This window comes from Rhinichthys klamathensis, unplaced genomic scaffold (assembly GCF_029890125.1).
Source record: "Rhinichthys klamathensis goyatoka isolate OS25496 unplaced genomic scaffold, OSU_Roscu_1.1 h1tg000084l_1, whole genome shotgun sequence".
Classification (NCBI taxonomy): Eukaryota; Metazoa; Chordata; class Actinopteri; order Cypriniformes; family Leuciscidae; genus Rhinichthys; species Rhinichthys klamathensis.
Genome location: NW_026606625.1, coordinates 810,773 through 835,000, shown reverse-complemented (window position 1 = coordinate 835,000; position 24,228 = coordinate 810,773). Strand labels below are relative to the sequence as shown.

The window sequence follows — 24,228 nt, the reverse complement described above, 5'->3', positions numbered from 1 at the left end:
GGGTATGGAGTCTCTGTCCCTCCGGAATGGTTGCAGGTGCGAGCCGAAGCCTGGAGTGACGGTGGAAGATCTGCTCCTGGTTATCGGGGAGAAGATCGGATTTGATAATGTAGTGTCGGCATCACGTGTGGATAAAGCGATTGTGGTATTTTTGAAGTCTGAATCGCTGGTAAATCAGTTGACTGTGAGCGGGTTGTGGGTTAAAGAAACGTTTGCTGTTAACGTGTTATCCGATTCGGCAACAAAAATTACGATTAATAATGTTCCTCCATTTGTATCGAATGATGCGATTACGAAAGAGTTACAGAAGTTTGGGACGATAGCTAGCCCTGTAAAAATGATTCCCCTCGGGTGTAAAAACGCGGCACTTAATCATGTACTTTCCTTTAGCCGCCAGGTCTATATGTTTCTGACTTCACCCACGCGAACTCTAGAAGTTTCCTTCTGTGTGAATGACGGAGAAAACTCGTACATGGTTTCGGCGAGCACTGAGAGTTTGCAGTGTTTTGAGTGCGGAGATTTGGTCCATACACGGTTTGCGTGTCCACATAGAAACGATCAACGGCCGTCCACATCTAGAGCTGATACTGGAGTTACTGTTGAACATCATAGACAAGATGAAGAGCAGAGGAGTGTGGAACAAGATGGAGTCACAGATGAGGTGAGTGATAATAACAGTGTCGGTGTTGGATGTGTAAATGATACTGATGGTGATGGACAAGAGTGGTTAGCACTTAGCAGACTGCTGTGCTGATGATGATATAATTGAGATGAATTATCGGAAAAATTGAGTTTTAGAGGAGATAAATCAGGCAGCTCTGAGGAAAACATCTATCCATGATAAAAGTGCATCTGTCCATGATAAAAGTGCATCTGTCCATCATAAGTGCATCTGTCCATCATAAAAGTGCATCTGTCCATCATAAAAGTGCATCTGTCCATCATAAAAGTGCATCTGTCCATCATAAAAGTGCATCTATCCATCATAAAAGTGCATCTATCCATCATAAAAGTGCATCTGTCCATCATAAAAGTGCATCTGTCCATCATAAAAGTGCATCTGTCCATGATAAAAGTGCATCTGTCCATGATAAAAGTGCATCTGTCCATGATAAAAGTGCATCTGTCCATCATAAAAGTGCATCTATCCATCATAAAAGTGCATCTATCCATCATAAAAGTGCATAAAAGTGCATCTGTCCATCATAAAAGTGCATCTGTCCATCATAAAAGTGCATCTATCCATCATAAAAGTGCATCTATCCATCATAAAAGTGCATCTGTCCATCATAAAAGTGCATCTGTCCATCATAAAAGTGCATCTGTCCATTATAAAAGTGCATCTGTCCATGATAAAAGTGCATCTGTCCATCATAAAAGTGCATCTGTCCATCATAAAAGTGCATCTATCCATCATAAAAGTGCATCTATCCATCATAAAAGTGCATAAAAGTGCATCTGTCCATCATAAAAGTGCATCTGTCCATCATAAAAGTGCATCTATCCATCATAAAAGTGCATCTGTCCATCATAAAAGTGCATCTGTCCATCATAAAAGTGCATCCATCCATCATAAAAGTGCATCTGTCCATCATAAAAGTGCATCCACACGCTCCGGGGGGTTAATAAAGGTCTTCTGAAGCGATGCGTTTGTGTAAGAAGCATATCCATATTTAAAACTTTATAAAGTAAAATAACTAGCTTCCGGACAAACGAACATACAGTAAATTTGCATTTAGCAGTTGATCATGTGATGCACTGAACGTTCTAATTACACTGATGTGATCCAAAGGTTTAATCTAATATATGTAGCAGGGCATTCAGTTACTTTTAAAAGGACAAACAGAATTGCTGGCTATAAAAATCTTTAATTTCCTCACGTTTTACCCCTGATTTTATGTGAGAGTCGGCATGAGCCACTGACAGATGACAGTTGCTCGCCCCCACGGTTGACAGTTGACGTCCACGCCCATTTAAGTTGCATTTTTCTAAAAGATTGTGAGGTAGACTTAAGCTGAAAGAGGGGGGGTTTCATTAATATGGTTCATGACCCTTAAAGGAGAACTCCGGTGATGCCAATTTTAACATTGAGCTCATTTTTTTGTAAATTTGGAGTGCTGTCAGTACAGATAACAACGACAAAAACCGGTGTTGCCTACACCGTGTTATCCTCTTTTTAAAATGTGCACCCTGTTGACTTAAATGGGGCAAGTTTTAAACCTGCTTTTAGCCTCTTAACATCCTTGATGTGTCATTACAAGTGCACAGCCATGTGAGTGAACACGGTGAATCTGACTCCAGTAAATGAGAAAGATATGAATAAAAGTAGTTTATTCAGCCAGCTCACATACCTGTATTTACTTCCTGGTTTCGGTCGAAGTCCACAGTAGTTGATTGTCGAGTTTGCGCAAAGCAACAGTGGAGAACTCGACAATCAACTACTGTATGACAATAATACAGCTATGTAAAATGAGCATAATGTTAAAATTGACCGGAGTTCTCCTTTAAACACATGGCTAAGCTTGAGTTAACGCAGTCACTTGATCCTTTTTCTCCCACACTCCAGATATGTTCAGCTAAATTATGAAGGTCGTGTAATCGAATCATTTAATTTAGTGTGTGAATGTTTCTTCATCAGAGTCAGTGGAGGAGATCAAACTCATCAGATTCTCCTGCATCTTCATCATGGCTGATTCACAAGCATCCAGAGATGGAGATTCTCCACCAGGACGCAGGTACTTTCAACAAACACTGTTAAATATTGTATTACATCACAGAAAAAGAGCATAGTTTTTGCAACTCGTGTGAAAAATATACAAACAGGAGAGCCACAAAACGGGCACTTCCAGCATGTCAAGACATATTTGTGTTGTTAATCGTAATCATAATGGTAAACATAATCGCCTGTTGTTGCCAGTTTACAGGGCGATGTTTCCAAGCACTTTCAGGCTGAAATAAAGGCTGTTTTCATTTACATTACAATGCCTAATATGTCTATTTAACGGTTGCGGGTGCGGGGCGGGTTGTAAAAATAGATACGGTGCTGCGGTGCGGGCTGGGGCGGGCCAAATAATTTCATAAAAGCGGGACCCGCGGGTTGGAAAAAAGCCGACCCGGGCATCACTAGTCTGCGGCATATAAGCATAATAAAAACAGCAATGTAAAATGTCCTGCAGCTCTTGGCCTGCCTGCTTCATACCACAGTAACGTTAATAAAACTTTAATACATTACCTCATCCATGAACATGATTCCTTTCCATCAGCTGTGCAGTTGAAAACAACAACTCTCATGATTCCACACTCATTCATCACATAATCAAGCTCAACTTTTTTTGAATAAGTGACCTCTAGCGGTGAAACTTACATACTGTGCCTTTAATACTAACATGAAATATTAAATAAAAAGTTTCTCCAATGTGCTCTTTGATGAAAGATGAATGTTTATATTAATATGGTTCCTATTATAAAGAATGAACACAGTAATCTAAAGGATTAAACTGAACCTGTTCTCTGTTCCAGTTCAGTCCAGCAGAAGAGCTCAAACCCAGAGTGTGTCTATGAAGAGTGACCGCTCTATGGATGACCTGCCAGAGTTTAAGAGTGGAGACACACAGCCTGATCTCAGGTACTCAGAATAACATTTCTATAAAAGATGTGCTTATAGTATTAGATTTTTGTATTAGAATATAGGAAAAGTTAAGCTCAAAGGGTTCAAATTCATTTGGGAATATTTATCAAATCAAGGAACCTTGACAATATCAGATAATTAATCAATGTGTTCGTCTACCGATTCTCTCATACAAATATCTGTCAGTTCTATTAAAGTATCACTGTTTTGTCCATAAACAGTAACAATTTAATATTGATCAGATTGATATGTTGGACACATTTGTTGGAATCTGACCGATCCAGGGACCTCCATTTATGAACATAAAACCAACAAACATCATCATGTGAATGCAAACAAAACTACTCTACAACACACTAACACTAAAAGAAAATACAACACATTAGTCTTTGGGTCTTTAATGAAAGGTGAGCAGCGATGGGGTCACGTAGTGGGTCACTCTGATTGGCACTCATTGAGAGTCTCACAGCCAAGTCAAGTCATCTTCATTTATATAGCGCTTTTAACAATGGAGATTGTTTCAAAGCAGCTTTACAGAGATAAACATACAATTTACGGTAACAGAGATTGTTTTGGCTTTATAGCGATTTTGAATAATGTTATTTCCGCCTAAAGTTGGTTTTGATTGATTCACTTCCAGCAAAATTATCATTTGTTATTACATTAGGGGCCGCTAACAGTGCGTTCACACCGGACGCGAATAGCACGTCAAATTCGCGTCTACCGCGTCTGGTTTGACGCTTGACCACTTTGTGTTAATTCGCATGTCAATGGCGAAATTGACGCGCATAAAAACAAAAGTTTGAAGCGAAATTTACGCGCGTCAGAGGCGAAACCCGTTGGCGGCCATCTTTTTAGATGTTTATCGAGCATTAGCGTTAGCATTATTCGAGAGAGTCACTGCTCGTATATGCTCTGGAGAGCAGAAAGAGCTGCGTATGGGACATCGTTGCTGTACTCGTGTCCACCAGACCCTCCGGAGGGTTTCAGGAGTTTCACAATTTGCCAGGAGCTAGCTTTGGTGGACCTAACGGTGAGGACGCTGACGAGGACAGCGTAGGCCGTATAAGCCCTCGGCCTCGAGTGGTCTATGCCTGTCGAGCCCGCGCTCTACAGCCCGGCGCGAGGTTCACCCTCATCCGCATCCACCTAATCTGTCATTTATTTTTGTTTTGATAATAAATGGAGCCTCCAAAAGTGAAACCTGTCCTGTGATTTTTTAAAAAGTTTTTATACAAGCACTAAATTGTGTTTGTTGTCTTTACATTAGAATAATAATGTTTCATATAATCTAGAATAGATATGGAATAAATAGCATTCAATACAAAATGAGTATCTCTATATTGAAATCGAGTTTTTATGTGAAAGATTTGCTTTGCACACCAAGCATTTTTGTCATATTACAAAATAATTTATTGAGGCCAAACATAAAATAACATTATAAACTGTCACTTCACCACGTGACAGCAGCAAGCAGGCTCCTGATTGGTTAACGCGGCGCGAATTGACGCAGAAGTTCAGATTTTTCAACTCGGGCGGCAGACGCGAATTCGCGTCAAACGCGAGAATGCACAAAAAGCACTACATAAAACATTCGCGCTTAACGCGCCAGACGCTCAATTCGCACCATTCGCGCGAACTTGACGCGCGAATGAGGCATATTCGCGTCTACCGCGCCGCGCTCTACGCCTCATTCGCGCCGCAGGAATTTTTTACGCGCGTAACGCGTCTTTGCAGTGACTTAACATTGAAATCACTCGCGCCTGACGCGCTATTCGCGTCCGGTGTGAACGCACCATAAGACGACGGCGTTCTCTCTAAACAGACTTTAAACGTGAACCTGTGACCGGATGGCGTTCACATGCGCATTAAAAATTGATTCTATAGTTAAATTCGTTTGAATATGTGTGCGCAGGTTTGTAATTTTCCTACAAACCATGCCTAAACAAACTACTTGTCTTGCCTATAAATTTGATACAGGATTTTATTTTATCACTTCGAGGTACGCGAACCGGATTTTCAACAACGCTTTATCTGTAGAGTGGGAAAGGGATCCTCCATAGGGACAGGATAGTTGACACTTCAGCACTGGATTGTCATCGGGTCCAGGCGAATCTCCTTCGTCAGATCTGGATACGGCCTGGATCCGGCAGGCTGCAGGAAAATCTCGGGATAAACAAAGACACTAAAGTTAGCGTAGATGCCATTCTTCTTATGATGTAACGAGTACATCTGGATTTAAGGGAAGTGTTCCCAGCCAATCCTGACACTACAATTTTAGGTGACAAAGTGGTTCTTTGTCTTCAGGACTGGCCTCATTTGCATATCATAAATTGTGGGTCATCCTTTATAGCGCTAATACTGTTCTGCTTACTATAATACACTACATTTCAACATTCAAGAAATAGGGATGCACGATATTGGATTTTGGCCGATATTCGATATGCCGATATTTTCAAACTAATTTTGCCCGATGCCGATATATTTGTACCGATATATAAAGCTTCTATTAAAGTTCTCAGTCAAGAGCAGTGAGTGATTTCCTCTGTGTTTTGTTGTTTTATTAACATTAAAGGGATAGTTCTCCCAAAAATTTTAATTGTCATAATTTACTCTCTCAAGTTTCTTTCTTCTGTTGAAAATAAAAGTTATTTGGAAGAATGTGGCTAACCAAACAGTTGCTGTACTCCAGTGACTTCCATAGTATATTTAAGCACAAGAAAGAAATGAATACAGGTTTGGAACAACATTAGAGTGAGCAAATAATGACAGAATCTTTATTTCTGGGTGCAGTATCTCTTTAAGGACAAGCGGCAGCATATTATTACTGTCTCTTTAAGAACTGCACGCGACGCGTCTAATATACACGCATTTGACAAGCAGATTTTCTCTGTTTGCTTTCACTTTAGACATATCCAACTTTGTTTATGTAAACCTTGTGTGTATTTGACAGTATCAGCGCAATAAGACGCTTTTCGACCCCTTTTTTTTTGGCCAGGTCGCCATTGTAAACGAGAAAGTGTTCTCAATGTGCTCACCTGGTTAAATAAAGGTTTTATTATTATTATTATAAGACTGGAAAGATTAGTCCAGTATGCAGGCGCTGTGACAGGCTTTTAGTTCCTGTGAGCGTCGGGTGTAACGCGCTCAGAAAAGCGGATGTTAGAACAGCGCATCAGCACGTGAATGACATGTTTAACTGGCAAGACTTTGACGCACATGCAAATAATGAACTTTTGTGAATTGCAGTGTCCCGTGAGTGTAACTCTACCTCTGCGTTTACATGTGATGTGATGTGATGTGAATGTGCGTCGCGTTGTACAGTATGTTGAGATGAAGGCGCCAGAATTGAACTGATAGAATGCACGATACTAGGATTTTTCTTCAAAAGCAGATCGTGGAGACATTTTAATCGTCCACGATCAAAAACCGTGAGACGCACACCCCTAGTTGGAAGTTTAAGTTGCTGGCGCTCATGCTTCATTCACGGTCGTCACGTGCGCATAGGAGACACGCCACCCTATCGGCAAGGCTCATCGGCAGAAATATTCATATCGGCCGATGCCGATGATGGTCCTTTTAAGCTTTTATCGGCCGATACCGATGTTGTCCCGATATCATCGTTCATCCCTATCAAGAAATTAAAACACGATTACTTTGGTACCAAACATGGACTACTTGATATACAGATTGTTCAACTAAATTTACAGGAAAGAACAAAAAAGAAACATGAATCAAACCCAAGCACATTATCAAAGTTATACCCAGACATTTCATAGATTACAACAAGGGAACATTACATGCACGGATGTCAGGGTTCTGTCACGGTCTGGTTTCTTCTTAAAGGGATAGTTCACCCAAAAATGAAAACTCTGTCAGTAATTACTCTCCCTCATGTTGTTCAACCCCGTAAGACTTTCGTTCATCTTCGGGGCACAAATTAAGATATTTGTGATTAAATCTGAGAGCTGGATCACTCCTCCATAGGCTTCTTAAGGGATCGAAACTGGCAGGCCCAAAAGTTATTAAAGACATTGTTAAAATAGTCCAGGTGACTATTTGTGACCAAGTGACCCTTTAAATGGTTAGTTCACCCAAAAATTATGTCTTTCCAAACCCGTAAGTCCATAACACAAATTAAGATATTTTTTATGAAATCCGAAAGCTTTCTGATCATCCATTGGCGGTCTACGCAACTAAAACTTTCAAGGTTGTAAAGACATCGTTAAAATACTCCATGTGACTGCAGTGGTTCAACCTTAATGTTATGAAGCGATGAGAATACTTTTTGTGAGCAAAAAATAAATAAAAATAACAACTTTTATCAACAATTTCTTCTCTTCTGTAGCTGTGTCCCGATGTGAAGGCTGCGTCCTCCGAAAGCCGCATTTGAAGGCCGAATGCGTCACAGCGGCGCGACGAAGGATGTCCCAATTCAAAGGCTGCATCTTCGAAGGCCGCATTTGAAGGACGATTGCGTCACCGCAGCGCGGTGAAGGCTGTCCCAATTCAATTCCGCATCCTTCGAAGGCCGTATTCGAAGGCCGGTTGCGTCATCGCGGGGGGACAAAGGCTACCCTGATTAAAAAGCGACGCCAAATGCACCCTTCGTTTCCCCGTGAAAGGAAGGATGCATAAATGGACGCTTTGCGGTCTATCCTACCCGATCCTACCCCATAAGTCATTGCGCGCCGGTTACTTGCGCGCCAAGACTATCAAACTTTTTTCTACAGATACATTATTTGAAATATTTAATAATATAAGGTTCGTGTACTTTTTGCGTCCATTCGTTTTTCTTTTTTTAACCCATAATTGAAAAACGAAAAATGAACGGTTGTTGTGTTTTTAAAACGCAAAGTTGAACACCAAAATTTTAATTTGAACTGTATAGGCTACACACCAAATCCTGCGCAAAAAATTGTTTATGACTTTTTGCCCCTTTATTAAACATTTAAAATATTCAGAAATTAATAGGAAAAAAAAATCGATTTTACTGGTTTTCTAAGGCCAAATTAGAACCTGGAAATTATATTTTCCCCGCAGTGCTGAATGAGAACAGCCATATGTCTCTGGAACCATACAGAGATCTGATTTATAGGCTAATGATAATAAATGTGTCTGAAAAAATAACGAGGCATTTTAATTGTTCGTTTAAAAGTGGACATTTCAAGCTTTATATAGGCTAGGTAGGCTATTTTGTTTCAGTTCATTTATGAGACGCGCTCCAGTTCACGGAGATCATGAAAGTGCGCCTGATTGTTATATATTTTTTTTTTAACAAAAGCACAACGTTTTCTTGTTATTGTGAGTTTGGACAAATAAAAGTAGTTGCGAATGATGTATTATTCTTTTCTGTATGACCAGAAATGATAGAGTATTTTAAGTTGTTTCCACTGTTGATAGGAAAATGCAAGTGTTCACGCTGGCGCCTCCGTGCCATGCAGTGCGCGCTCCACACTCCCACAAACACTTGGCTATGCATCAAAATCTTGTGTTTATTTGTGATAATCTTAGCCCTGTATTATTATTGTCTAACCTGTAGCCTATATGACTGACATTTGACGAATTGCTTTGTTCCTTTTTTGGATAAAAGCGTCTTCTAAATAGCCTAAATGTAATAATAATAATGATAGCCTATCATTTGCGTTTATAAATGAGTTCACTGAAGACAGTAGGCTAATACGTTAATCATAAAATTATTTATGAATGTTTTATTTTTATATAACCTAACTTGTGTTTGTGTTATATTTCTTTTTTATGTGAATTCTTTTTTTGCTTATTCTATTATACTGAGCTTTTTCCTCCCAAAAAAATGGACTTTAAAGATACAAGTAGCCTAAATGTCGTTTTTTAGAAAATTCAAGAAATTATCCGTTTAAAAAAATTAAGTTGAAACATAATGAAATGCATCCCGCACCTAAACAGGTGTCCTGGTTGGCACAGACAAGGCGCTACAAATCCGTGAATATAGTTTACAAACCAGTGGGAACGGATTGCGAAAGTGTGGGCACGGTTGGTTTATGATTTTGTGGGTACAGATTACAAAATCTGAGAGCGCGGATTAGGAACTCGTGGGTACGTTTTATTAATCCGTGTTCATGATTTGTTAAACAGAGGGAACCATTTAAGAATTAATACAGTTAATAAACTAATGGTAACGGATTGGAAAACCGTCACCACAGATTTTTTTTCCCACATGCAGGTGACTTTCCGGGCTCCGTTACGGGGTTGAAAAAAACCTGTGTAAATATATTCACCATGGTCCGTTTATGTACATAATAAAGATAATACACTAGCCTTAAACCTAAATATATGCCTATGAATGTTTTCTTTTCTTTTCATATTTCATTACATTAATTACGTAAATGAACGCCCAATACTTGAACAGTTTAGTGTAATCCGGCAATTCGTTAGTCAGGACGCAGCCTCTGAATTGCTGAATTGGGACGCAGTAAACCAGCTCTGGCCATGGTCATGGTCTAGGGCTTAGGCTAAAACCGAAAATACATGACATGGCGGCGCCGGGGGTGAAACATCCTCACCATGTCCTCTAGTAAAATATAAAACATAAAAATGACAATAGCCAATTCTGGCTCCATAGCTGTTTACTCAATTATAACAAATGAATTATCAGGATGGCAGCTGTAGGCTACTCTCGCACCGTTGCTTGGCGCCAGGGGCCGGTTGCACCAGCTGTGCGTAAGTTACAACTTAGCCTAGTTTTGACGTAAATGGGCACTAAGTTACAACTTACGCACTACTAAATATTTTTCCGTTGCACCATTAAACTTAGTTTAAACGTAACTCTACGTTCCAACTAAATATTTACGGCAGCTCCGATCAGGAGTAACGGTTGGAATAAAATATCAGACAGACTGAACTGCATCAATAAGCTCTTCTTTTACCTGACAGACTTCAATTCATATATGATATATGATAATGCTGACATTTACACTCGCTTACATTTTAAGAGAGAGCAGTGGCGTAGGTTTGATTTTGAAATTGGTGGGGACGGGGACATCAATATTTAATATATTTAAAGTTTTGATTGAAAATTTTGCTAGGGATATATCAGTGTCACTGGATGGTAGGGACACGTCCCTAGCGTCCCTACTAAATTCTACGCCCCTGAGAGAGAGAACATTATGTGAAAAGATTACTTTGTTAGCAGCACTTTAACACGAACCCGTCCTAAACGACTGTAAAAAATAGGTCCTACACAGCGCCGCTGTGTGCATTGGTTCATGTTGTGCATGTCAAATATCAGTCATAATCAATAAACGTAATTTCTTGTTTTTTGTATGAATATTTATTTATTGATCCTTATTAATTTCATTTCAAATACAGTTTCTGAATGTTATTTATATATAAAAACACTTATGTTATTCATGATCAAGTATCGTATTAAATGGAAACTTATTTTTACCGTTAGTAACGTGAGGCAAAAGAAGTTAGAATGAAGGATAAACTGAAATTCACGGCATTTCAACACAACTTCTGCTCACGTATTTGAAGGCTGCTATTGGTTCATCGAGGCTAAACGTCATATTATGCGACTACGCATTACTTTACGGAGAGTTTACGACCTACTAGCTAAGTTCTACCTTACGAACAAATGGTGCAACGGAATAAAGTACAGAGTTAGTTACAAACTAGCTAGTAGTTACTAAGCCTCTAGTGTGGACTTTACGTTACAATTTAAGAAAGAAGTTACGAACGGCTGGTGCAACCCTACCCAGGAGCGGTAATCGGGAACACCTGGATGCGCAATTAGGAAATCATACGAAGGCTACGTGGTGCGCGTCCTTCGAAGGACGAATAGGCTGCATCCTTCGAAGTTCGCGGCCTTCGAAGGATGCAGCCTTCACATTGGGACACAGCTTGTGTCAGTCTCCTACGCTGTTCACTTTGTAAATACAGTGCAGGTTCTACGTCAGAACGCCGGCCCATTATTGGCCGGCTCCTGCGTCAGCATCGCACGCATGTGTCGGGGTGCTCACGTGAACAGAGTCGGCCAATACAGAGCCGGCCTTCTGACACTGAACCCGAAGCGCTGCACTTTTTCCGACCATTTCTCTTGTTTACGTACAGAACTCAAAACGAGGAAGTAAACAGGACATCGTAATCCGGAAGGGCTTTTCAATCACTCTCGCGGTACTTTGATGTCATAAACCGATCGCTCAGTGCAGCGCCGGTTCAACTCGAACACGCCAGTAAAAGTGGAGTATGGAGTGTCAGGTCACCTCACGCGGAGAAATGGCAAGTGTGAGAGATAAGGAAGGCTAACCGGAGTTGGAGGATGCGCCAGCGTCGTATAAGTCCGGTGTGTGGGAACATTTTGGATTTCATGTTATGATATTTAAATATATAGTGGCACTTTAAGTTTAGATAAGAACTCCAGTCATATGTTTCCAAATACTGCACTTTAATTTCAAGTGAAAAAAGTGTATCCTCACTCTCAGGGAATAGAAGCATTGTTGATACTGTTTTTGTGTTGAGGTTGAACTTATGTTTCACTTTATGATTATGGCCTTTGCTATTGCTATAGCCTAATTATAGGCAAGTATGTTTTATGTATTTTGACTTATTTAAAAGACAGAGTTTTGAGAGTTCCTCTCTTTTTCTTTTAAAAGATAAAATTTTTGTAAGAGCTACACTTAAGTTGGCAGTTTGATAAATGCAAGTTAATTTCAATCTGTGCTAAAAATGCACATAAGTTCCTGTAGAGATAGTGATACACATTATACCTTTTTTGCCAAATAAACGAAAAGCATGTCATCAATGTCTTCTCTCTTGCTGTATCAAAATCTCACCTAGCTTTCCTCGGAGACGGTCCCAATAATGGGCTTAAAGTCAAGTCAAATTCAGTTTGTGCATGATAAAACATTTTTTTTAATACTGTATCCTAAATTGTGGATAATTAAGCTATATATCATATGCTGAAGTACATTTCTGGAGTGTTAAAGATTAAAAGAAAAAATAACAACAAGAACCGTACAGAAGCGAAAACCGTGATACAAACCGAACCGTGGGTTTTGTGAACCGTGCCACCCCTATATTCTGTATAAAGAAATATGTAGTAAACGTGAGAATAAATCAATATTTCTCCAAATATGCATACTTTTCAACTAAGATCGCTAATGAATGCTGATAAGTGAAGAATACATTCTCCAATTGTACATTCTCCAATCTCGCTCTTTTGTACAACAGCAATGTCTCCGGGCACATGATCTAAAGCTCAAATCTAATTGTATGGTCCATTTCATCGCGGGGAGATGGGGAAAATATAGTGCTTCGTCGCGCCACCATTGATCACGGCCGGTTTGAATAGCTCCATTGGGATCTATTGTTTCGATTCAATCGTGTCATCACATAGTTTAATCGCGCTCAGTGTGAAAGGCCCTTTAGTTTGATGGCAGAGCTCTGACACTCCTGTCGTCTTGTCTTTGTGTGAGAGTTAAAGTTTCGTCTTTTGTCTGTGATACATTGTGTGTGTGCGGAGCGAGGTGTTTGGATCCAGACACTTGGGTCTAGTTCAATGTTGGAGTTCAGGCATTCATGCTCCATGTTTTGTCACTTCGGGTTGAGTGCTTATTAGAGCCCGACCGATATATCGGCGGGCCGATATTATCGGCCGATATTAGGCATTTTCCAAACTATCGTTATCGGCATTTATAATGGCCGATAAATGAATATTTAAAAAAATGCGGGTGCGGTGATTCATGTAAGGGTGGCGCTGCCAATAAAGCACCTAAAAGCTGTCACAAAGAACTGGCAAAAGTAATGATTATGAATACAACAAATAAAGCAAGGAGACATTTTAATTGTTTATTAATAAACAAGTGTTTTCAGTCAGTGTCAGCCAAAGATGAAGTTGACGATGCTGACTCGCGATCTTCAGTGAACGCGCGCCAGAGAGAAATGCACATTTCATTCGATTACATAAGTCTGTCTGTCTTTCGTTTTGAATTGTTCTGTTTAAAAGTAGACATTTCAATATAGATTTCAATTCTCAGGTCTATACGCTGAGTTTCGTTTCATGAGACGAGCTCCAGTTCACCCGCAGGCGCCTCCGTGTCGAGATTATCTATCTTCTGCTATATTTACTTCTTAAATCCAGGCAATTGGTTGATGAAACATTGATTAAAATTAAGATACAATTAATACAAAACGAAATTCACTTTGAAACGAAAGGTTTTGTGCTTTCTGTTTGATGTCTATGTGAAAGTTTCAAAGCATATTTTAGTGCCGCTTTCAGAGCGCTCACGTCTGTAGTGCTGAACTGTTGCGTCTGTAGCATTGTTTTTTTCCTCATAAATGCGAACACGAAAAATAAAATAAAATAAAATGAATATTTTATGTAGCCTGTGGAGACTGAGAGCCAACCCTTCTTCATCCGGTGGGTAGTAGCCTACTTGTGATTTGCGCAGTGTAATTCACAGAATTGATTTCTCTGCTACCAGCCTCTGTCACATATTGTGTGAGCTTGTGACTATTGCAAGCGCGCAGCTGAGAAGTCCTGATTATATTGTCTGCTATATTTACTTCTTATTTATTAAAATCCAGGCAATTGGTTGATGAAACATTGATTAAAATGCGTGGCGCGAGCGACAAATCTCCGACAGTAAACTGATTCTGCTTTGTCTAGGGTAAACAGCTGTTGCGCGACGCGAGTAATAACGGCCGCGTCCGGTGTAGACACAGTCTGTTAAAGCTCATTCTGCCTATTACGCTACGTTACAACATCAAGCAATATTCCAATAATTTATATAATTATAACACTTTATATAGGGCCATTGTAAGAGTAGCCTAGTTTCACGTTTAGTACATTTTGCTTACTAATTATTTAAAATAGTATAAAAGTACTGTACATATGTAATTAAAAACGTTTTCATTATGATATTATTAATTTTACTTTAGTAAAAAGATCTGAGTTCTTCCTCCACTGGTAGAGATTAGAGGAATTAAGACTAAAAATAGAAGATAATAAGGTTTTGTCAGTGACACTTTTTATATACTTATTGATACAAGTTATGACTAAATTAAAAGACAAAGTCGTTAGTGAAGATTATGCAACAGTCTTTAGAATATAATATAATATAACATGCAATGCAAACTAGTTTGGTTACAGCTCAACTGTATAATTCTCATTCTATCATTCCCCCTGCCTCCATTACATATCTGTGTCACACAAGAGTTTGATCACCACATTTGAGTGATCATTGCAAAACGTGTTTATAAAATATATTTATTCTGTTTATACTGTGTAAAGTACCCATCAAAAGTTTGTACACACCAATAGGAAAGTGTCCAAACTTTTGACTGGTATACTGTACTATAATACACATAAATAATATTGCTACTGTATTATAATGTACACATAAATAATATCGGCCGATATATCGGTATCGGACTTTTTTTTACTCCCTAATATCGGTATCGGCATCGGCCCCCAAAAATCCATATCGGTCGGGCTCTAGTGCTTATTCACTCGCCACATGCTCAACTCGTGTGTTTTCGTTGAACGTTTGTTCTATGTGTTCATTGGCCAGGCGTTCTTGTGTTGTTGTGTTCTGTGTCTGGAGGGGAGAGAGAACCTCATGTCTGGCAAAGTCTCACAGAATCGACATTTATCAAACTGATTTCAGGAAATGTCATGGAGATTGATGGTAATTTAGATTTTTGTCCACCTTTAAGTAATGGAGTAAGATTTCCAGTAAAACTGTACAGCATACTGTAGCTATATAAGTTTCTAGGTCTGTATACTTTTTTATTTTACTTTGTTTTAAAAGTAAAATGAACATGAATTAACATAGTGTAAACTCCATTGGATAAGAATTAAACTTAATCTGTTCTCTGTTCCAGTTCAGTCCAGCAGAAGAGCTCAAACCCAGAGTCCAGCTGTTTGTCTATGAAGAGTAACATGTCTATGGATGAGCCACTAACGTTTAAGAGTGGAGACAGACAGCCTGATCTCAGGTATATAATCTCTATAAAAGTTATGCTTATAGTGTGACATTTTTGAAGTAGAAGCAAAATGTATCAGTCAGTCAGTCTAATGCTAGCAATGACATCAAGTAAATGTAAGCTGAGATTTCTTCCACCTTTATATAATAGAATAGGTGTAAAATTAAGTGGATTTTTCTAACCGCTGGTTCAGATTTGTTGAATGCTACACAGTGTCTGGTCAGAAGTGTGATGTTTCACACCAAGAGTACATTTACAAAAAAGTGGTTTATAGTGCAGATTACAACTCTACTGATGTACATCTCATGGATGCACAAAGATTTAAAGACGACATCCATTAAAACAAAGAAGTGCAATTCTTGAGTCACCAGAGAGAACAAATTAAATACGTAAAATCAAACAAATGCTACTTGTGGCACCAAAAATTCCAGAACACCTGTAAACACTCAATGTCACAACAAGCCCTTCGCTCTGGCTTTTATAGATACAACTTGTCAACAAGAGAAACTTCTGATTTTGATCAAGTCAATGAATGTTGAATGACAGGCCTGGTATCACCAGAATCAGCAAGTTATCTTGTTTAATTTTATATATAACATCCGCATTAGCCTTACACTTACAAAAAAGAAATAGAAATATCATATATGATGGGGAGTTTTGTAACACTACTTTCAATATGGGAAAATATAAATTTGTTATAGCTGTGAAAGTGACACACACACACACAGAGAAATTTTAGACTATGTTTAATGTATTTGTTCTATAGGTGTTATGAATTTTAAAACTTTCCTAATATTAATAATTTTGAATTAATAATATCTAATTATTTTGAAAAAGTTTGAAAACTACAATTAATTAATGTACACAATTTACACGGTCTTCTATAATCTTACAACTTACCCTTACTGCTGTTAGATTTCAATGCAAGTATAGTTTGTAGCAGATAAGTGCGGGAATAAAACACTCCCTGGTCTTTCCTAAGACAGAAGTTTCCTTTAAAAGTGCACAACATACAGTATATAAGTCTGTATGCTTTTTATTTTATTAGTTATAAAACCAGTTCAGTCCAGCAGAAGATCTCAAAACCAGAGTCCAGCTGTGGGTCTATGAATAGTGACCACTCTATGGATCCGCCACCAAAGTTTAAGAGTGGAAACACACGGCCTGATCTCAGGTATATAATTTCTATAAAAGTTATGTTTATAGTATTTGATTTTTATGAAATTGTTAATATTCGGCAGTGTAATGAGTTCAAATCCTGCAAGTTGCAGTTTATTAATTATCAACATTGAGCCCTTGTGAAAAGCCCACTATAAAAGCTGTTGTTCTGTTACTTAGTTAATGACACAATTACATCAATATCAGTGTGTCTGATTCTTTACCCTCTTCATTCTGATTTAAGGTTAAATCTTCAATCCAGACCAGTTAAAAACACAACTGTGTTTAAGCCTGTGATTCAACCACAAGACTTTAATGAAAGCATGTGTCCTGGTTTCAGGTAAAATGTAGGACTTTTTTGTTGTTGTGTAATTTTAGGTGTTGCACTTCACATCACACACATGATCAATAATTGAAAAAATTCAGACACATGATGTTCTGTGTCCCATAATACAGCAAACAAAAAATACATTTAGTAATTTATGGCTATTTACTACTCTAACTTGTGTAATAATCTGGTATTTTACAGCTTCGACTCTAAACTTGAAGTCCTCACCACGTTGAGATCAAATCTGAGACAGAAGTGTGAGTGTGTGTGTGAGGGAATATCAAAGCAGGGAAACCCAACACCCCTGAATGAGATCTACACAGAGCTCTACATCACAGAGAGTGGAAGTGGAGAGATCAATAATGAGCATGAGGTGAGACAGATTGAGACACAGTCCAGGAGAGCAGAAACAGAGGACACACCGATCAAATGCAGTGACATCTTTAGACCTTTCCCTGGACAAGACAAACCCATCAGAACTGTGCTGACAAAGGGAGTCGCTGGCATTGGAAAAACAGTCTCTGTGCAGAAGTTCATCCTGGACTGGGCTGAAGGGAAAGAGAATCAGGACGTCCAGCTCATATTTCCACTCGCTTTCAGAGAGCTCAACTTGATGAAGGACAAAACACTCTGTCTTTCAGATCTTCTTCATCTCTTTTTCCCAAAAACCAAAGAAATGGCCATATCCAGTGATGAGTATAAAGTGCTGTTCATCTTTGATGGTCTGGATGAGTGTCGTCTGTGTCTGGATTTTCAGAGCGATGTGAGGTTGTGTGATGTGTCTGAATCAGCCTCAGTGGACGAGCTGCTGACGAACCTCATTGTGGGGAATCTGCTTCCCTCGTCTCTCATCTGGATCACCTCCAGACCAGCAGCAGCGGATCTCGTCCCCTCTGAGTGTGTCCATCGAGTGACAGAGGTACGAGGCTTCAGTGACACACAGAAGCAGGAATACTTCAGGAAGAGAATCAGTGATCAGAGTCTGGCCCACAGGATCATCTCACACCTGAAGTCCTCAAGGAGCCTCTTTATTATGTGCCACATCCCAGTGTTCTGCTGGATCTCAGCCACTGTTCTAGAGGAGATGTGCAGTGGAGCAGAGAGAGGAGAGATTCCCAAGACTCTCACTCAAATGTACACACACTTCCTGCTCATTCAGACCAACATCAAACATGAGAAGGACTATGAGAAGAAAGTGAAAGATGAAGACATGATTGTCAAACTGGGGAAACTGGCGTATCGGCAGCTTGTGAAAGGCCACCTGATCTTCTATGAGGAAGACCTGAGCGAGTGTGGCATTGATGTGGCAGAAGCATCAGTTTACTCAGGATTGTGCACTCAGATCTTCAGAGAGGAGTTGGGCTTGTGTCAGGGGAAAGTCTTCTGCTTTGTTCATCTGAGTATTCAGGAACATCTAGCAGCTCTATATGTGCATCTCTCCTTTATAAACCATAACATCCATGTGTTTGACCAGATTACCAAACCAACTAATGGAGGCAAAGTGTCTCTATCTGATCTCCATCAGAGAGCTGTGGATGAGGCTTTACACAGTAAAAATGGGCATCTGGACCTTTTCCTTCGTTTCCTTCTGGGTCTGTCAGTGAAGTCTAATCAGAGTCTCTTACAAGAACTAAAGACACAGACAGCAAACAGCTCTCACAACAATGAGGAAACAGTTGACTATATTAAAGAGAAGATCAGTGAGAATCCCTCTCCAGATAAATACATCAATCTGTTTCACTGTCTGAATGAACTGAGTGATCTTTCACTGGTGAACGAAGCTCAACCTCGCATGAGCCGTGGAGGATTACGTGATGTGAAACTCTCCTCATCTCAGTGGTCAGCTTTAGTGTTTGTGTTGTTGTCCTCAGAGCAGGCAATTTTTCATTTTAACCTAAACAGCTTATTTGGAGCCAATAATGATAAGTAAGTAACACTGAGTACAATCATTATAGTCTAAGAAATTATGAACCCAGAGAAACGAAGAGATCAGAGGTGTTTAAATCATGGGGCACAGATTGATTTCTGGGATATTGTATGTAATTTGCAGGTGTTTCTCAAATGGATGCTGTGTCCTAGTAAGGCTGCTTATCTCGGCTGCCACGTCATCAAGAGCCGCAGTCTCAATTTGAAGGATCCTTTGAAGGCAGCCTTTGTTTCGCGTCTTTAATTCAGTTAGTTTTGAAGTATACATCAATTGTATCCTTTGTATCCGTTGTGTTAATGTTGAGGAGGACTTGAGCCTTTAAGCCTCAGAAGGACTGGACTAAGAAAGACGCAACCTCACTAGGATGCAGCCTTCCATTTGTGAAGCACCCAATAGACTCCCGAAACATCCGGAGAGCTGGAATGACTGATTATGGGAGTGGATTCACTAAATTGTTGTTCAGTGAGTCTCTCCTGAAATTGTGATGATTGACATAGTGATAACCATAGCAACGGACAGGACAAAAAAATCGGATGTGTCAAAATAGATCTCTGCACTACGTGTTGTAGTGTAAATGCAGACTAATAGACCTACCACAGAAACATTGACAAAAAGAAAAAAAACAGTGTGTTTGCTGAATAAGTTTAGTGACATCTACAGTTAAATACAAAAAAAACCTGTACATGTCCTTTTTAAAGCAGTGTTTATTTAATTGAATTCTATTTCAGGAGAATTTAAGGAATGTATTTAATGTATTGTTTGTTATTTTCAAATAGAGACTCGTCTGTCACCCTGAAAGCTCAAAACACAGCAGATGAAGTTCTTCAGAAGCTGATGCCTGTAGTTACAGCAACTAGATCAGCTGTGTAAGTAACACTGAGAACAACCATCATGGTTAAAACATTGATATTTTTTACTTAAAATTAATATTGTAACAAAAAATCTCACACTTCAGCTTTTAAACCCTTCATCTATCTAACAAGATTTTTTTTTTTTATGACATTTGTATGAGAAATTTATTTTCAGACATATGCAGGTGTAATGTATTTATACACATTTATATTTAGATATTTAGTTTTATTTAATTTAATTTCAATGTAAAAATATGTATTTATATTTAGGGAAAACCAGATGTATTTCATTATATCGGTTTAATCTTTCTAACAAAGAGACATAATCTCTTAGAATAACAGTAAAACTCACAGACATTTAATTAATTGTTTAAAAAAGAGAAATTGCACAAATGATAAACTTACAATCAAGAAAAAAAATCCTGCTTGAATTTGACTGCAGGTGTGTTATTATAATGTTTTGTGCTCTGTGACTCTGGCCAAGATCTATCTAACATGGTGATTTGAAGTTATTGGTTTCTCTTAGATAATGAAGTCTCTGGTGATCTGAGAGAGTGAAGGGTGTGTCATTGTTTTCTACAGGTTGAGTAAGTGTGGTGTCACAGATAAAGGTTGTGCTGCTCTGGGTTCAGCTCTGAGATCAAACCCCTCACACCTGAGAACACTGAATCTGAATCTGAATAATATAGGAGACTCAGGAGTGAAGCAACTCTCTATTGTATTGGAGAATCCTCACTGTAAACTGAAGGAACTGTGGTAAGATCATCTCTCTGATAGACACATGATCTGGTGTTTCAGATTTTAAATAGTTTATAGTGAGACCAAATCCGAGTCTTTGGGATTGTAATTTACATATGATGATTTTGCATGAATCACATTCAACATAATCACAGTTAATGTATTTGATATCTGAAGCTAAATCTTATTTCATTCATCTTCACTCTCATCACATCAGTGGCAAGGCTACATAAAGGACAGGGTGGCTCTGGCCTACTCAGATTGACGGCTGCTCCACCTAATCAAATGAGACACCAAATTATTTACTTGTGGGAAGAGAAAAATCACACATAAAGGACAATAATCATTGCTCAAATACATGAATTTAGCAGATGTCACTCCCTAAACTTTGCAGAGTGTACGTGGCCACTGGTCAAGTAAAAAAAAAAAATATATATTATTCAAAATCTGAATGGAGTTTATATTGCCTAGAAAGCGCCGAAAGACCATTCCATTTATAATCACTATAAAAGCTGTCACTCATCTTAGTTCCATTTTAATCAAGGAAGCTGTCCACACTGCACAATGATTCTCTTATTTACTTGGGGGAAAAATAATTCAGATGGGGACTCCCCTGCGCATACACAACGTGTTTCCACTTGACTGCTTTGACTCTCAACTTGCTCCACCCACACACGTACATCACAGATGGCATGGTGATACTTTGTATATAGAACAAACGTGGATATACTTGGTTGTCCTTGAGGATAGATAACCAATTTGCAAAAAATGTGGACGCAAAGTGGCTGCAAAAGGAGGAAACGCATCATACATGTTCGCCTATATTTGAGAACACCATCTCTCAGTGCTGATAAAGCTTTGTCCAGTTTATAACTTAAGTCCGTATGATTTCTGTGATGCAGAGGGAATCCTGGAATCCAGTCTTGAAAGGGGTGGTGGGGACAGGGTCTTGGGCCCATAATCGCTGCTTGCAGCTATATTTTTCATTATTTTTTATCCCATGTATTGTAAAATTATGTAATCTGAGAGTAGATATTGAGATCGGCCCTATTTTACCAAGGTCCACTTTAAAATGTCTGGCCTCGCCACTGCATCACATGACACCTTTGCTCGAGACTGATTTACACAACAACAAAACTAAACTAATGAAACAAAAAATAGTACACAAACAAATATTAGCAATAAACATAATGATGAAAAAATAGGTGCAGAAAGCTAAGCAAAATAAAGAATATTAATTTCTGATAACTGAATAGGCATCTTATTTAATTCACATTTATATTGATAAAATTAATATTTTCTCAGTGTCTGTCTCCATCTTTAACACTGTTAGTGTGAACATGATTTGATGAATATCAGCTACATTATATTCTACAGAGATGCCTTTTTTGTAATCATTAAAACATGAGCTACAGAGAAAGTGAAGTGTGTCATTGTTCTCTACAGGTTGAGTGATTGTGGAGTCACAGCTGAAGGTTGTGTTGCTCTGGCTTCAGCTCTGAGATCAAACCCCTCACACCTGAGATATCTGAATTTGTCATATAATAAACTAGGAGACTCAGGAGTAAAACTGCTCTCTGCTGTACTGGAGGACTCTCACTGTAAACTGGAGAAACTGTGGTAAGATCATACATTACTCTCACTTGAAACTGTGGCACTGAATTTATTCAGGGGAAACTAACTGTTACATTTATTACAAGCAAAACTATTGAAACATCAAATTACCATTCATTTATTTAATATCATGTCTTTTCATATGATGTAAGAGGATTTATATTTTTTTGTTTGAAGCATTTGCTCTATTTCTCCTGCTGCTGTGAGTTAATGTGATTGATTTGTAAATGATTGAACACATGAGCTGCTTCTTAAGGTGATACTGCAGTACCGTTAGTCACTCTGATAAACACTTACTATCAATATTTAACACACTTTACTTTAAACACACTCAATCTCAACATGGTCAGGGTTAACAGTCCATTAATTTTAATTGTAGGTGAAAACTGGATAATGTAGAGTTTTTTTTACATGTATAAAATCTACATCTAAATTTACAAGTATTAGGGTCTGGCCAAAACCAGGTAAAGTACTTATTCTACCGTGTTTGCAAGTACTTGTTAGAAGAAGCAGTCGAGCAACAGGTGAGGACATCAGCTTGTAAATGTTTATGAACCAAATTATGAACCTACAATTAAAAAATATATTTTTTTCCTGCTTGAGTTTGACTGCAGGTGTGTTATGATAATGTTTTGTGCTCTGACACAGACCAAGATCCATCTAACATGGTGATTTGAGCATATGCTATTGGTTTATCTTTGATAATGAAGTCTATGTTGATATGAGAGAGTGAAGAGTGCGTGATTGTTCTCTACAGGTTGAGTAAGTGCGGAGTCACAGATGAAGGTTGTGCTGCTCTGGCTTCAGCTCTGAGATCAAACCCCTCACACCTGAGAGAACTGAATCTGAATTGGAATAATCTAGGAGACTCAGGAGTGAAGCTGCTCTCTGGTCTGAAGGATAATCCTCATTATAAACTGCAGATATTATGGTAACAGTAGTTTTTAACAATTTTCCTCATATTTTCATTTAAAATTCAAAGGGCTGTTTTACTCACTAGAAATAAAAGGAAATTGTACCAGGTTCAGTAACACCACGTGTGTGTAAATATATCATCGGAGATCATCTGATAATAAGTCTGATATTCAGTTTCTGTATGTCTCTGCACTTTAAACTGTTTAATATGAGTTCAATTCTGGTCACAGTGTTGTGACTGATTGTGAAAAAAATATTAATGTTATTTTCAGCTTTTATATTACGTTTGTGATGATCTGAGATTTGGGTTGTTTGTAATTAACTGATATTAAATTAGTAGTGGAGTGTAATGATCATTTCTGCTGAAATAATATAGCTTATCTAAGTTTTCTTATGAAAAGATGTGACGGACATAATGTCTCATACTAGTTATATGATTGTTTGTTTGTTTGTTTTATTTTAGGACTAGTATGAGATGACAGTCTGATCTTCTCAGGATCACCTCTACAGAGACTCACAGTTAACAGAATCAACCGAGACTGAAGATACAGTGACTTCACTGTTTTAAATTAAGACTTCATTTAGATTTCAGCAACCCTCTGACAAACCTGATGAGGCGGCAGTAAAACGCCTTTTATTTCTGAGCAGCGAATTACAGTTTCTCATTTATAGGTTAATCATTTTATTTGTATAAACATACAGTATAAATTCAAAAAGGTTGGAGTTTTGTTAGAGAAAATATAGAGCCTGGATGTGTGTTTGTGTTGTACCAGCAGAGGGAGACAAAGACTGATAAAAGACTGATAAAAGATACATTTGTTGTGATAAAAAAAAAAACCCAGTTCAAGCTCACCTTTGGAATACAAATAATAGAAACTTGAGTGTATATATAATGATAGTTGTATTACATTTTTTATTAATGTATTTAGTGTTTCTTTGTAAAATTATAAATGGTGGTAACATTTATTAAAGTGATGATTTAAGGCTCAATTACAGTATTTTGAGACTATTAATATGTTTCCTCACAAGTCTAGGGTTTGAGTGGAGTAATAAAAGAGATTGTGGAGCTCCTTCACCCATCCCAGAACTTCACAATACATCC

The 24,228-nt window shown here is 38.4% G+C and overlaps 1 protein-coding gene across 1 annotated transcript; it reads left to right on the top strand.

Annotated features, from left to right (window-relative positions):
• The first annotated feature begins 2,619 nt into the window (after positions 1–2,619).
• LOC130085663 (NLR family CARD domain-containing protein 3-like) lies at positions 2,620–23,917 on the top strand. The gene is made up of 11 exons (XM_056251561.1): positions 2,620–2,735; positions 3,520–3,625; positions 15,494–15,607; positions 16,656–16,769; positions 16,998–17,093; positions 17,283–19,007; positions 19,785–19,874; positions 20,442–20,615; positions 22,044–22,217; positions 22,969–23,142; positions 23,590–23,917. The coding sequence occupies exons 1-11, from the start codon at positions 2,624–2,626 to the stop codon at positions 23,603–23,605; spliced, it is 2,895 nt and encodes a 964-aa protein (XP_056107536.1). The 5' UTR covers positions 2,620–2,623; the 3' UTR covers positions 23,606–23,917.
• The last annotated feature ends 311 nt before the right edge of the window (positions 23,918–24,228 follow it).

Excerpts from the sequence above, each read along its gene's own strand:
- LOC130085663 (XM_056251561.1), top strand. The coding sequence starts at position 2,624 with ATGTTTCTTCATCAGAGTCAGTGGAGGAGATCAAACTCATCAGATTCT. Across the intron at positions 19,875-20,441 it reads ACAGCAACTAGATCAGCTGT|GTTGAGTAAGTGTGGTGTCA; the intron begins GTAAGTAACACT and ends TGTTTTCTACAG. Across the intron at positions 22,218-22,968 it reads TGTAAACTGGAGAAACTGTG|GTTGAGTAAGTGCGGAGTCA; the intron begins GTAAGATCATAC and ends TGTTCTCTACAG.